This window comes from Pantherophis guttatus, chromosome 5, assembly GCF_059756535.1.
Source record: "Pantherophis guttatus breed Tessera chromosome 5, ASM5975653v1, whole genome shotgun sequence".
NCBI classification, from domain to species: Eukaryota; Metazoa; Chordata; class Lepidosauria; order Squamata; family Colubridae; genus Pantherophis; species Pantherophis guttatus.
In genome coordinates this window covers 23,142,069-23,158,225 of record NC_142067.1, presented here as the reverse complement: position 1 = coordinate 23,158,225, position 16,157 = coordinate 23,142,069, and the positions used below count along the sequence as shown (strand labels likewise).

The following is a 16,157-nucleotide window of genomic DNA, read 5'->3' as shown; positions in this document are numbered from 1 at the left end:
TTCGCTGAGAAAGGAGTGGGGTTTTTTTTTTAATGCTCTTTTCACCTCCGCCGAGCCGGGCGATTGGCTCACTCCCCCTCCCACCACCCACCACCCAAAGACCCAGGGAAGGAGGAGTGGGGAGAGGAAGAGCAGCCGGTGGGATTGCAAAAGCAGCGGCGGCTTTCTCAAAAGAGATGGAGGTTGATAGCCTTCCAAGGATTTCGGGTTAAACCACGTGCTCTCGTGTTGCGTTGCTGTTGAAATCCAAAGGTGCTTTATTTTTGTCCCCAAGAGGCAACTGGACTTTCAAGAGCTGGTTGACTGAGAATCTCCATAGATATTTGCATGGGGAAAGGAAGAGTTTATAATTTACATAAATGACCTTTGCGATCATATTATAAGCAACAGGGTGCTCTTTGCTGATGATGTAAAACTATTCAACACCACCCACAATACTGCTACTCTACAAAAAGACCTTGACTATCTGTCAGAATGGTCAAATAATTGGCAACTCCAAATCTCAACCAACAAATGCTCTGTCTTACACATTGGCAAAAAAAAAAAAAAAAAAAATCAGAACACAAAATATATGGATATGACCTGGTAGTTGACCCTCACTCTGTCAAGGACCTTGGAGTACTCATCTCAAACAATCTAAGTGCCAGAGCTCACTGTAACAGCATTGCATTAAAAGTTGTTAACCTAATCTTGCGTAGCTGCTTCTCTGGTAATATTGTACTACTAACTAAAGTATACAAAACATTTGCTAGACCTATTCTCGAAAATACAGCTCATCTGTCTGGAACCTGCACTGTATATCAGACATTAATACAATTGAGAGAGTCCAGAGATATTTCACGAGAAGAGTCCTCCATTCCTCTACCCGCAATAGAATACCTTATGCCGCCAGACTTGAAATTTTGGGCTTAGACAACTTAGAACTACGGTGCCTTCGGTCTGACCTAAGTGTAGTACATAAAATTATCTGCTACAATGTCCTACCTGTCAATGACTACTTCAGCTTCAACCACAACAATACACAAGCAAACAATAGATACAAACTTAAAGTGAACCGCTCCAAACTCGATTGCAGAAAATACGACTTCAGCAACAGAGTGGTCAATGCCTGGAATGCACTACTTGACTCTGTTGTTACATACTCAAACCCCCAAAACTTTAACTTTAAACTGTCTACCGTGGACCTCACCCCATTCCTAAATGGTCTGTAAGGATGCATGCATAAGCGCACCAGTGTGCCTACCATCCCTGTCCTAATGTTCCCTTTTTTAAGGGTCATCGGCCTCTTGCTCTGGCTACACTCCCTTCCCACAGCTTGGTAGATTGGAAGAAGAAATTGCAATCTGCTATGCTACCTTCGTGCTTCCCGATCGACCACCTGTGGGCTTCACTGGGTAGAAGACTCGGCCCACGATGAGGAAAAAGTGGGCGCTCATTCATTCTTTCTGCTGCTATCAAGGGTGAGTTACTCAAGCTGATTTTGGCAACTGATGCTGACCAGGAGTGGGCAACTATGGCCTTTTTACAACCTGTGGACTTCAACTCTCATGTTGGCTCAGGAATACTGGGAGTTGAAGTCCACAAGTTGCAAAGGAGTCATAATTGCTGATCCTGTGTTGGACTATAACTCCTATTCAGTGGTGGGATTCAGTCAGTTCACACCACATAGGAAAACTGTAAAATGTCAAAAGTGTAACATTATGTTGTTTATATGTGCATAATAATTTTTTTGTAATTTTAGAAATAAGGGCTGTAATTTAGATAGAAATACAGTAATGTAATATTTTACCAGTGGTGGGATTCAGCCAGTTTGCACCACTTCGGGAGAACCGATTGTTAACTTTCTGAGCAGTTTGGCAAACTGGTTGTTGGAAGAAATCATTAGGGCAGAGAACCAGTTGTTAAATTATTTGAATCCCACACTGCTCCTGTTACCTCTACCAGTCAAGCCAGTAATGGAGGTTGTAATCTCTCAAATCTAGAGAGCACCTTGAATAAGGCCGGTTTACAAACATCATTTGTAATCATTCCTATCACCCATCTCCTCCCACTTATGACTGCATGACTGTAACCTTGTTACTGGTATCCTTACGATTTATATTGATGGTTTCCTAATATGATTTGATTGCTTATTTGTTCCCTATGATGATCATTAAGTGTTGTACCTTACGATTCTTGATGAATGTATCTTTTCTTTTATGTACACTAAGAGCATATGCACCAAAAACAAATTCCTTGTGTGTCCAATCACACTTGGCCAATAAAGAATTCTATTCTATTCTATTCTATTCTATTCTATTCTATTCTATTCTATTCTATTCTATTCTATTCTATTCTATTCTACTCTACTCTACTCTACTCTACTCTACTCTACTCTTACCCTACCCTACCCTTCCCTTCCCTTCCGCTCCGCTCCGCTCCACTCCACTCCACTCCACTCCACTCTACTCTACTTCTACCCTACCCTACCCTACCCTACCCTACCCTACCCTACCCTACCCTACCCTTCCATTCCATTCCATTCCATTCCATTCCATTCTATTCTATTCTATTCTATTCTATTCTGCACAGTCTTCATCTTCCTTCTTGGGCTTGTCTCGCCTAAGTAGGGATTTCACAGAGTACCACAGTGAAGCTTTGGTCCAGTAGTAGGGTGTCAACCCAGCAAACCACAACCCTGTTGTCCAATGTCATCCAGAAGAACAGGTGAGAGCAGAAGCCAAGGAGGCTCCTTGTGAAAGGAACATGAGTCCAGAGTGCCTGTTTGAAAGAATACACAAAAGGAACCAATGGAGGGGCTGTGATCACATCAAACTGAGTGAAATATGGGGAAGAATTGGGCTGTGAATATGATTGCTTCTCTAGTGGCTACTGATTCGGAAACGGTGAACATGAGCAGTTCTAAGTATGGCATGGACCTGATCTATCCATCTATCTGTGGATGGATCTGATTTATCTATCTGTGTTGCTTTCTGTCCTCCCTACCTGCCCCCAAAATAGCTGCCAGAAATGACAAATTCCTGGTTGGGGCACCCTTCACATTTTCCAACTTCTGCAATAAATCAAGAAAAGGGAGATACTGCAGCTATGTTTACTATTTGATTGCTTCTCAGCAGTAACAGCTGCTAAGTAGCTTCAAAATAAACAAGAGTGTGTTAAGCAGGATTACTCCCTGCATAGTGTTTTATGTAATTTAACTCTGTGTGTACATCCATGCCCCAAAGATGTGCAAACCAATTAAATGGGAAAGATAACACAAGTGCTTTTTCTTTAATCAACACAAATATCTGTGGTTTCTAGAACAGTTCTGCCAAGTTTAATTTGCTTTAATGGAAAAGCACAGGAAATATATTGCAAGTTGATATTATTTGCTTAAAGGTTTGTTCAGAGAGCACCACAGTTCAAGTATTCTCTTCTATCAGTATTTGCTTTATTTAGAATCTGCTTTGTAAAGCATAACAAAAAAAGGTGTTCTTGTAAAACAAGATTCTCTACTCCAAAGGTGGGCAGAAAGTAGTTCAGAGTTAGTAGAATAGTTGCAGAATTAGGAACTCCTAAAGTGACTTTTGTATTTAAGAAAATAAAATAAACCCAGCTCGCTTCCAGTGCTCAGAATGAATTCCTATGTTCAGCTCTAAGAGGCAACCAATTCTTTAATTATATGGTATGTATTTGACACCTGAATCCAGTGATTTATAAAACAGAAAACAGATCATGTCTATCCCTGCTTTGATTGGGGGTAGGACCGTGTAATATCTCAAAATGTTTCATATTCAGCAGGCCTAGGACTCTGTCCCCCTCCCCTTCCTTCTCTTCCAAAAACTTCACACATAATCAGCCAGGCAGATTATACCCTTTCCCCCCTGGGTTAAATGCTTATTCACAGTAATGTCCACAAACATTATGAATCATTAAGATTCTTTTGTCAAAGGCACCACTTGAGCCAAAACCAAAAATAACCTATTCATTAGTAATCAGGTATCCTGGTTCTTCCAGCAAGTATGCTTACAACCTTTGTTGAAAGGGAAGACCACTTAAGAGATTCTTCTACGTAGACATTGCTTTTTATACAATTATTTATTACTTTAATCCCATTCCATTTGTCCTCCAGAGAACTGGAAGAGGTGAGCCTTCCCTTCTATAGCACTCCCTTATTTTTTTTATCTCTCATTAGTAGCGAGGTTGATTGTGTGCCATCAAATCTCTTTCAAGTTTTCTCTTTTCCATGACAACCTATCCTTAATCTGTTCTTTCAACTCTCCTAAAGGTGCGCTCATCACCATTATAATTGAGCATAAAGCAGGATAGACTGAGAAATGTGACTGATCCATGATCCTCAATGAGTTCAATGACTCAAGATCATAATGGGATGAAAGTGGACAATAAAAACCATAATCTATCTAATATACATTTGTTACTATTGCTAAATTTACAAGCAAGGTTGGGTGAAAAGTTCACCAGCCTATTAAACTTTGACCTTTGATGGAGGATTGTTGCTTGGACTCAATCCTTCCAACAAAGGGATTTTTTTACTTTGAGGTTACACCTTCAGGTTATGTTAATGCAAAAGACAGCTAATTAATTCTGCAGTAGTTCTGCAGTATCAAGGTCCACCTTGATGGCACTATGTTGTCAATATCTTAGCTGATCTCAAAAATCCAAAGTAGAATGAAAGTTGGTTATTATTTGAATGGGAACTCATCAGGAAATTAAATGGCAGTAAGCTACATTTGGGGGTGGAGAACCTACCTGGCAGAAACAATGGCCAACTCATTGGTTAAGAAAATGGACATGTCTATGAACTCCTTGTTCATAGTTAACTACTATAGTTAACTACTATAACTATGGTGAGTCAGAAATTACATAATGCAGAGATGCATAATGCAGTGCATGCAGTGTTGTCTTCTTTGAAACATTTGGTGGGTGGGTATTGTGCTATACTACAAGTCCTCATGAATAAAGTATACTTCTGGAGTATGTTTATGGTTTGGTACTCTTATGTAAATAAATGTGTTCAGATGGAGTAAGAAGCTGAAATAGAGGACACTGTTCAGAGCAGAATGAAAAGCAATAACATTTTGCTAGATAAATGCTATAATCGTGAAACAGATAGGCATTTTAAGATATCCCTTCCCAACCCAGAGGTCTTCAAAGTTGATGGTCTCCATTCAGCCTTTCCATGGGTTAGTGATAGCTGCCACTGAATAATAAGCAGCTTTAATCAACTGCCAGGTATGATTTTCCATTCCTCTATTTCAGGGGTGTCAAACAATGCAGGCTGCGGGCCAGATGCATCATGTGCTGGCCACGCCCACCCCCGGTTTAGCGAATGGGGAAAAAGTCATGATACATCATGTGACGACAATGTGATGCCGCGAGTTTGACACCCCTGCTCTATTAGGTATTCATAGCTTGCTTTTAAATAGTTGAGTGAAGGGGCACAGATCAGCTGCATAAAAATATGATGTAAACTTGCCAAAAAGGTGGGATTATTTACAAAGCAAAAAGAATGGCAAGATTCACATATGTGCATTTCACTCAAACTGTAATGTTTCCTGCTCTGTGTACTGTAGGAAGTTAGCACCCACCACTCTCCTAGAAGAATGAAATAGTTTAGGAAATATTAAAAAGGCAGAATATATTTCCCTGGATGAGAAATGGAGAAACATGTTTTAAAGACAAAGCAGCTCCTACCTTCCTGCCTCCCCCCCTCACCATGGGCCAGAGGCAGAAACCCAATTCCTCTCCCCACTTTTGTCAATGGACCATCATCTGCAACACAATAGGACCCATCTAGCAACAGAAACTCACCACATGGCACCTGGGAAGATTACATCAGCCAGCAAAGCTAGCTAAGACCCCCACCCCCTGGAAGTCTGACAACCAATCAGGATTCTTCCTGTGCCCCAGGAAGTTCAAAGCTCAGAGAGGGCATAAAATTAAGGCACACTCAGCATCTCAGCCCTTTTTTTCTGTTCAGGAACTCAAACCATGTGATCCTGTCTACCATTAAACCATCTTTCCAAGAAGTTTCCATGTTTCTTTTTCCATGTGTCTTTTTCCCCACTTGGAGCTGAACCCAGAAGGACATTTCTTCCAACAGTACATAGTGAAATAGCCACACATACATTTGCGATGTGCACAGGGTTGATGTTAAAGAGGAATATTGTATAGTTTAACCATGGTGGGAATGTTCATTTGGAAGGATACTGCAACACTCTCATATTGCAAAAAAAGTACAAGGATGTGAACTTCTCTTCTTTTGGGCCAACGTTTGGAAAAGTTTTCAGGAATTTCCTAGGTTTGGTATGTCAAGTACCCCAATTTAGAGAAAGTGAGTAAGTAAACCTGAAGTGATTGTTTCATCCCACACTCTGTGTCTTCCTCATCCAAACTTGTGTACAGTCTTTCACACATAAAACACACACACACACACACACACACACACACACACACACACACTATTCATGCACATCTGCATAAGGTAGAAGCCAGTTTTCTCACATAGCAAATTATGCACAGATAATACTAAACACACTAACTTTTAACCACATAGAGTTTAGTACACTTCTATTCCATATGTTACACAGGTACATGTACTCACACATTCCTCCACATACTTCAGTTACAGAATTCAACAGTAAGCTTTTTCCTAAGCCTAATTGCAGCTAGTCTGAGGAAATATTTGGAAAGAGGAAGATTAAATATTCCTTGGGCATCTCTGCTGCCACATTGCATCTCCCCATCCTTTTTCTCATACTGCAATTTACATTTGAAAAAATACTGCCATTAGGCTTACTTTTCAGGTCTAATTGCTACATAGTTGGGAAGAGAACAGGAAGAAAAGAAATGGAGCTTTGGACTTCACTCCCTGAATTCTCCAACAAGCCATGTTGAAGTCCATACAGCTTACATTTAATAAAGTTGAGAAACCCACCATTTAGAGACGGCACAGGTTACTTCTTGTCAGTAGGTTGAAGTCTCTTCATTTCCCAATCTAGTGTCCTTCAAAGAGTGGTAAACTTCAAATTTTCAGTATTTTCAGCACATCTAGAAGGGGTGCCAGAGAACTATCCATAGTTAAAAAGATGTGAAATCACAACCATCACACTGCCTTTATGTTTATGCCACAGTTTGTGTAAAAATCAGAAAAGAATATAAAATTGAAGCCAATGAAAACTCTTCAAATGTTATGCATTGCACTTCAGGAACTGGCACAACGTCTTTCCAACACTTAAAATAAATTCCAAGTGCAAGCTGATAGAAAGTTGGATGGCACTAAATTATCACCAGTTTCCTCATCAGTTAAGATGGGGCAAGGATTTAAACCAGTGTTTTGCAAACTTGGGTAAATTACCCAACACTGGGTAAAGTCAATTTTCCTTTTAAACAAACCTATTACCCAATCACAACAGGAATATTTAAGAACTTTAAGAAAGCATAAGAGCCTCCACGCAAGCCCTGCACTTACCTGCATCCAAAATGGGCCACATGGGGACTCTGGGAGGGGAGGGCTGGGGTGGGAACAGCCAGCCAGGAGTGGGATTTTGGGGTTCTCCGAACTACACAGAATCTTAGCTAGAAGTTCTCCCGAACCCCTGCGAACCCCCAGCAGTCCACCCCTGCAACATACCCTGCCTTCCCACCTGGTGGGTTGGATAGATGTAATGGGGAAGAGGTGGTCTTTTAAATACCCTTGTCCCAAGCCAGGCAGGACTTTAAAAGTGATAACCAGCACTTTGAATTGCACCTGAAAGCGAATTGGTAACCAATACAGCTCTGGCAGAAGAGAAGACACATGTGCATCTGGGTTTGCACAGAACTGTGTGGGATGCTGCATTTTGGACCAACTGAAGCTTCTGGATACTCTTCAAGGGCAGCCCCATGTAGAACACATTGTTGTTGTTAGTTGCAAAGTCATGTCCGACCCATCATTCTCTGTCGTCCCCTTCTTCTTTTGCCCTCAGTCTTTCCCAACATTAGGCTCTCTTCTCCAGTGAGTCCTTCCTTCTCATTAGGTGGCCATAGTATTTGAGTTTCATCTTCAGGATCTGGCCTTCTAAAGAGCAGTCAGGGTTGATCTCCTCTAGGACTGACTGGTTTGATTGCCTTGCAGTCCAAGGGACTCACAGGAGTCTTCTCCAGCACCATTGTTTAAATTTTAAAGGCCTCAATTCTTTGGCACTCAGCCTTTCTTATGGTCCAACTTTCACAGCCATACATTGCAACTGGGAAAACCATAGCCTTGACTATACACATTTTTGTTGGCAGGGTGATGTTTCTGCTTTTTAGTATTGTTGTGACCTAGGCTTACTGAGTCATTACAAGATACAATTAGTCCCAAACAAACCTATTTTATTGTAACAGCTGAGAATTACGTTCATTTCCAGCTGAGTCCCAATTAGTTGCAAAACAAGTCCTTCGGAAGAAGTCCTTCGGGATAATCACCAACCTTTATCTTCTTTGACACCCTGCCGAAGGCCTTAGTTGGCAAAGCCCCATGAAGTTCAGAAACAAACAAGAAATGCCGACTGGAAACAGAGTTAGCAACGTTGCTTTCCTGCAAAAAGGCCCAAGTGCCTTTGTTTCTCTTTAAAGCCTTATGGGAGGGGCCAATCATTTCCTGGCCTTACTCCCGAGTCATCCCTTTTGCTTTAGCTGCTCTTGCCTTCTGGCATCTCTGTGCCTGCGTGCACGAGGAACAGGCTCCTCCTGTTCCTCTGCCTCTCTGCTGTCCGACTCTGGGGGCTCCAGAGTCCACGCATCACTGCTAGATGGTCTCATCTCTGCCTCTGACACAGCCCTCGTCCAGGCCTTCCCCAGACTCCAGGACTGGCCCATGTTCCTCCCCAGCCTCCTCACTGTCCGACTCCGTTGCCAGCTCCGCAGGCTGCTGGCGGACCATAGCTTTCCTCCCCAGGAGCAAGTGTCTTTTAATTTCTTGGCTGTAGTCCCCATGTGCAGTGATCTTGGAGCCCAGGAAAATAAAATCTGTCACTACCTCCATTTCTTCCCCATCTATTTGCCAGCAATCATTAGAGTAGTCCAACTAGAGGTGATGAGAGTATAGCTGATTGTGAAACAGATCTGTGGGTCCAGGAATGAGCGCATAACACAGAGATTGTGGGTTTTTAGTGCCTATTAGACAAAGATAAACACAGTTCATATCATAAAGAAGAGATGAGCAGACTTTAGACTCTTTGGACCTGTTTCGTTATTTTAATAGGTCCCTTGGAACTCTCAACTAGAACTACAGTATATGCCAAAACAAACACAAACATAACTGAGAGTTAACATAGGTCTTGGACTACCTCTTTGCTCTACATTAAACATTCAAAACTGAACTGCTTTGCAGCCCTTCCACATGATATCCCTGCTTACTTACCTTAAATAAACAGGAATATCCTGTGGAAGGGAGAGTGGCTAGTTTGTTGCTATTGCTAAACAATTGAGAAGAAAAAGTTCTAGTTAACCCACAGCAACTTATTCACAGCAATACTTGATGTATTGGTTTTCCCTTTTTTAATGTTTTATATAAAATTGATTTCTCTCTCTCTCTTTCTCTCTCTCTCTCTCTCTCTCACTGCCTAGAAGATACTGAGGTACAGGAGAAGGGATTGCTTGACTTTGAAATGGAAAATATATTAAACTTTAATTAATTTATTCATTCATTCATTTATTTATTTATTGGTTCGATTTATATGCTGCCCTTCTCCAGAGACTCAGGGCGGTTTACAATGCATTAAGCAATAGCCTTCATACTTTTGTATATACCTGCTTAGTAGGGCTTTCGCCTCCCCCCCCCCAGCGGTGTTCTTTTTTATACAAAGTCATCTTATTGCCCCCACAATCCGGGTCCTCATTTTACCTACCTCGAAAGGATGGAAGGCTGAGTCAACCTTGAGCCTGGTAAGATTTGAACTTGCAGTAATTGCAGGCAGCTGGTGCTACTTAATAGCACTTTAGTCTGCTGCGCCACCAAGGCTCTTATAATTACAAATAACCCACCAAAACAGACTTCAGTTTTGCTGTGATTATAAAAATATTGGACTGGATTTGGATTTGTGGTTCTCTTTTGCCTATGGATGGCATGTTCCTTCTGTGTAAGGACTACATATTCATGCCCAAGGCAATGTTAAGAGTTTGAGAGAAGACTGGGCAAAATGTTAATTTGAGCTTGGCCTCCTGTATATTCCTCTCACAGCAATTTCTGTCAATGTAATTTTTTCTTTCTTTTCTTGTACATTGAAGTAAGTGATCCAGGGAATGAGTGTGTGAAGAAATGAAAACTACTGGGGATTAAATTTAATTTATGGGTTATATTGATCGAATGAAAAACATCTATCTAATCATTTCAAATACTGAACCATAGCTTGGAAAGGATCTTATCCATGTACGGAGCCTGGGGGAACTGATTCCATTGTAACTTTCCCCCACCCCCACCCCATATGTTCCATTTTAAAAAAAATGTAATTATTGTGCAAACTCTTACACAAGGGGAACTGCTGTAGTAATTGTCTTGTACCTACTCTCTGGATCAATGTATCTCAACCTTGGCAACTTTAAGATGTGTGAACTCAAACTCCCAGATTTCCCCAGGCAGCATGGCTGTTTGGGGGAATTCTGGGAGTTGAAATCTGCACATCGTAAAGTTGTAAATGATGTGGGTGAAAACAAGATACTTTTCTTATGAAATTAGTCTGCCTTGCTTCTATTTTGTGGCAAACGATGATAAAGGGAATTCTCTCACTTAATCTGGTGATTATTTTGATTTTACCTGGAGGAAATATGAAGGAATTGTTATCATGCATTTTGTAAAACTGACACAGTGACCTGTGGCTAAGCTAATCCACTTAATATGGATTAATAAGCACTTAATAAGTATAGTGCTATAATAATGCTTGTCCCAGCCCTGGCACAAGTCACTGAATAAAATGGAGTAGTACAAAATGAAATACTATGCTTTCACTCGGAATACTTTTACTATATTTGTCACAGAATCAAAGAATTAAGTCACCAAATGTAATGTTAACATTTTTTTTAATGTTAAGTTTTTTTATACAAACACACACACACACACATGAGAGAGACAATTATGAAGAAATACTACATACGAAAAATAAGAACTATCTCAGTTTCCCCAAATCATTTCAAGTACTCAATATAAGGACTATTCATATACAGCAGTAATCAGTGGTACTTGAAATGTGCAAGAGTAACATTTGAATAATACAGAGTATTTCACAGTTGTTCCAATGATGGACATCTTCCTTTATTCAGCACTTGGGTGAAATGCACCAGAAATGCAATTTGTGCTTTAAAAAATGTGTGAAATTTGTGTAAATGGGATAATAGTGAATTAAGTTCAGGGGTGAAATGCTCCCGGTTCGGACCGGACCGCCCGATCTGGTAGTGATGGCAGCGAGTGGTTCGGAGAACCGGTAGTAAAAATCCCTGAGCCACGCAATCATCAGTGGCTGTTATTTTTGCTTTTAAACGCATTTTTTCTACAACCTCTTCAGCTGAAAAAATACTTTTAAAAGTAAAAATAAAAAGCCTGGTTGTAGAAAAAAATGCTTTTAAAAGCCTCTGACGATCCCAGCTGAGTTGCCTGATTATCAGAGGCTTTTAAAAGCATTTTTAACAACCTCTTCGGACGAAGAAAAAAAATGTAGAAAAAATGCTTTTAAAAGTAAAAAAAAAGTTGGCCACGCCCACCCAGTCACATTACTTCCCCCCACTAAGCCACACCCACAGAACCGGTAGTAACAAGTTTTGCATTTCACCACTGATTAAGTTCCATAACAATCCAGGGACATTTGTACCGGTATATGTATTAATAAATAAAGCAGTGTAAAACTAAAAGCTCTTTTACACTGAACCCAGCATTTGGTGAAAAAAGCTTGAGATATGGTTGTGCACCCTCTCATGGAGATAGTGCATTTGTAGACGTGATCAATAAGCAACATAGATATGTGCCTCACTGTAGAATCTTGATTCATTGATGAAAAGAACTCCAAGGTGTGGGGAGGACATATAATTTTTAAGCCAGGATCAGAAGCCTTTGAGATAGGAGCAGAATGTGTGCATGTATGTATGAAGTGAACTGATTCACTGATTCAGTTAACTGATTCAAGAGAAGCTACACCTGGTTTTTCATAATCAGCAAATGGATTTTGTTATATAATTCATGACAATACTTGCTTTTTTAAAATTAATTTTTATATGAAAAATGTAAGTCTAGAAATCAGTGTAAATTAGAGTCCTTTGTACTATATTTATATTAAACATTTTCCAGTCAAACTACAGTACGGATGTCAAGCTCAAGGTACTGCTTCAAGGTGCTGGTACTTACCTATAAAGCCCTATATGGCATGGGCCCGGGGTATTTGCAGGACCATCTTCTGCCTGCCTAACACCGCCCTGTGCGCTCACATAGTGCAACCCTCCTCCAGGTGCCATCGGCCAGACAATGTTGGCTGGTGGCGCCCAGGATGAGGTGTTCTCTGTGGCCGCACCGACCCTCTGGAATGGGTTACCCACGGAGCTTCGGACGGCCCCTGACCTCCGCTCTTTCCGCCGTGACCTGAAGACATGGCTTTTCCAACAAATTTGCTGATCTGTTGGGTGATTTTAATTGGGAGATTTTAGATTGATTTTAGTAGTTTATTTTTATTGTTTCTATTGTTTTAGTTTTGTGAGCCGCCCCGAGTCCTTTGGGAGAAGGGCGGCATATAATAATAATAATAATAATAATAATAATAATAATAATAATAATGATGATGATGATGATGATGATGATGATGATGATGATGATGATAGATAGATAGATAGATAGATAGATAGATAGATAGATAGATAGATAGATAGATAGATAGATAGATAGATAGATAGATAGATAGATAGATAGATAGATAGATAGATAGATAGATAGATAGATAGATAGATAAATAAATAAATAAATAAAAACTTCAAGGCCTGGGGCCTGGATCTGGCTTACAGGGTGCTTAGATCTGGCCCACAGGGCTGCCCTGGAAACAGCGAACTGGCCCGCAGTGCCTCTGCCAATGAAAATGGAGCTCAGGAGGGCCACACACGTGCCACTCTGAGCTCCATTTTCACTGGTAGGGGGTTGCAGGAGGCCATCGCAGCCGAAAACAGAGCTCGGGAGCCTGTTTTTGCTGGCAGAGGGCTCAGGCCTCCACAGGCGCCCCCGACACAAGTGATGTCAAGCTGGCTACACCCACCCTGGCCATTTCCCCTCACCCGCCCCCCCAACGTCAAACACAACCCTGATGTGGCCCTCAGTGAAATAGAATTTGACACCCCTGAACTACAGATTCTGGAATCATGGGTGTTTTTTTTTTTTTTTTTGTCATAATGTAACAAAAATGGAATATATAGAACTTCACAGACTAACTTTGGGGTAAAGTGTTATTTCTCAGCCTAACTTACACTACAGTTACTGTTATTTCTGGGGTGGAAAAAGAATTCTACATAAGCTATTTTGAACTTCTTGAGGTGAAGGGAACAGAAATCCATCACTGCATAAAAAAGCAAGCAGGCAGTTCTGGGGAAGAAACAGCAAACTAAAGACAGCAAAGTGGTGATTTTGTTCTTATTGTTCTTTTTTATATATAACGTAAAGCTTATTGATAGGCTCTTCTGGATTTCATCTCTTCCAGTTGTTGGAAGAAATGTCCATCTGGGTTCAGTTCCAGTTGGGGAAGAAAGACACTGGAAACATGGTGACTGCTTGGAAAGATGGTTTTTAATGGTGGACAGGACCACATGGTTTGGGGTCCTGGGTGGGGGCGGAAGGGAAGAGATGCTGAGAGTGCCTGGGTTTTATGCCCTCTCTGGGTTTTTGAATTTGAGCTTGTATTCTGATTGGTTGTCAGATTCCATGGGGTCATGCAGGGGCAATTCTGTAGGCTGTCTGAGTCCCAAGCTTGGTTGACTCTTGCTGGGTGATGATGTAATGAAAGGGCTTTGGGATTCCTATTATGGCTCTGCCTGAAGGAGGTAGATCTTTGTTATGTAAAATAGACTGGCTCAGGCCTTAATGGCCCATTGAGAAAGGTGGGGTGGGGGTGAGTTTCTGCATCCCTTTTAGGGGAAATATTCTGCCCTTTTAATATTTCCTAAAATATCTCATTTTCCTAGGAGAGCACTGGGTGCTAACTTCCTACACTATTTTAAAATGGCATGGAAGTGTTTATTAGTTTTCAGAAGTTGTGCTCATGGGACTTCAGAAATGCTGAAGAGATTTGAGGGTCAGTTTTTCAAATCTACTGCAGTTCAGAAAAGCAACAGTTTTGTATATAAAAGACCCAATACAGACAGGGCAAAATATTTAATACATTTTAAAAAGGGTAGGCTTAGCAGCTTTAGGAATGAAAATGAATAAGTATAAAATATTTATGTTCTAATTATTCTATTCCCCACTCATCTAGTCAGCAGTGATTACAAATAGATGCAATTAAACAGCAAAGTCTTTTTCTTTTTAAGTAATTGACATGCATCTCAGTAAATGCATATTCTTTCCCCAGTTTTAATCTCTTGCTGTTCTCTTTAGAGAGTTAAGAAAACAAGATGAGGATCCTAAAAAAACTTACCTGCAAAAAAAAAAAAAAGCTACTTGAACACAATGAAATAAATTATAAATTAATCTGGTCAGGGTTGCGCTACGAAATTACTATGATCTGCCCATTTCTCTAATTGTGATAATTAGCACACTGTCTTCTGTTTGAATTATGTGCTTCCAATTTCTGTTATATTCAATCAAATTAGTAATCTAATGAATAGCATTCTCAGATTTTGTAGATCGAGGGGGGAGCTATGATCCTGGCAACTGAAAAAGCCTGCTGGATGCCGATTGCTATCTGCCAGATGGGAGAATAGCAAACCCCAAACAACATTACCATGTTATTAGTAGTATAATTAAATATAAGATGATGATTTGGTTATGATACAGCTTCTCCTTGGTTTTTCTCTACATTTTTAGTTTTCATTCATCTAATTCTATTATTCATGCTGGTTTATTATTTATTACCAAAAATACTGTAGTGTTAATACTAAAAAAAACCTTTTAGTAATAGTCAATTCATTCAAAGGTAGGGAATCTGGGATCTTCTACATTTTATTAACCATTCCCTTTTACCCCTGGGAAACGATGGTGAGATTTGTCATTCAGTAACATCTCCAGCTATAAGTGAGTTAATTAAGTATTATATAAAGGTATACTCAGTGAAATTATCAGGACTGACAAGAGAATTCTGCATGTCAGAAATGCTACAAAATATTTATGTCATCGATTAGAAACTATAACTGCAGATGGGCTACTAAGAAACTTTTAAAAGCTATCCTCTAAGTTCAGTGTTTTTAATATCCCCACCGTAACAGATTAACAAAGTTGGAAGGGACCTTGTAGGTCATCTAGTCCAAACCCCTGCCTTAGCAGGAGACCCTACACCATTTCTAACAAATGGCAGTCCAATCTCTTCTTGAAAGCCTCCAGTGATGAAGCTCCCACAACTTCCAAAGGCAACTTCTGTTCCATTGGTTGATTGTTCTCACTGTCAGAAAATTTCTCCTTATTTCTAGGTTGAATCTCCCCTTGATAAATTTCCATCCATTATTCCTTGTCTGACCTTTGGGCGCTTTGGAAAATAGCTTGACTCCCTCTTCTCTGTGGCAGCCCCTTAAACATTGGAAGACTGCTATCATGTCTCCCCTGGTCCATCTCTTCACTAGACTAGCCAAGCCCTGTTCCTGTAACTGTTCTTCAAATGTTTTATCCTCCAGTTCCCTAATCAGCCTGGTTGCTCTTCTCTGCACTTTTTCCAGAGTCTCAACATCTTTTTTATAGCATGGTGACCATTAAACATGATTATTGTATATTGAAAAATTTCACTATTTTGTGATATTTGGATTCTGCTAAAGAAGGCATTTGCCTGCTGTGGAAATGATATATAGTGGCATTATCTGAACTTCAGCCTGGTATATGAGTAACTGACAAAGTACCATACTCTTCTCTTTTCCAATTGAAAATGAACTTTGATGTATGTGCTGGGGAGGAATGTTACGAGGATTGATGGATCAGGCCCAATGAAGAGACTTGAGTCATCAGGTTAATTATATCTCTTTTATTTACA

The 16,157-nt window shown here is 40.3% G+C and overlaps 1 protein-coding gene across 2 annotated transcripts in view; it reads left to right on the top strand.

The window, feature by feature from the left end:
- Nucleotides 1-44: 44 nt before the first annotated feature.
- Nucleotides 45-16,157, top strand: part of LOC148113305 (uncharacterized) — a 32,162-nt gene continuing 16,049 nt past the window's right edge. For both annotated transcript variants that reach the window (XM_087894709.1, XM_087894707.1), the window contains exon 1: nt 45-1,460. In XM_087894709.1, the coding sequence (XP_087750835.1) occupies nt 1,414-1,460 (47 nt within the window). In that variant the 5' untranslated portion in view covers nt 45-1,413. The remainder of the gene's footprint in view (nt 1,461-16,157) is intronic.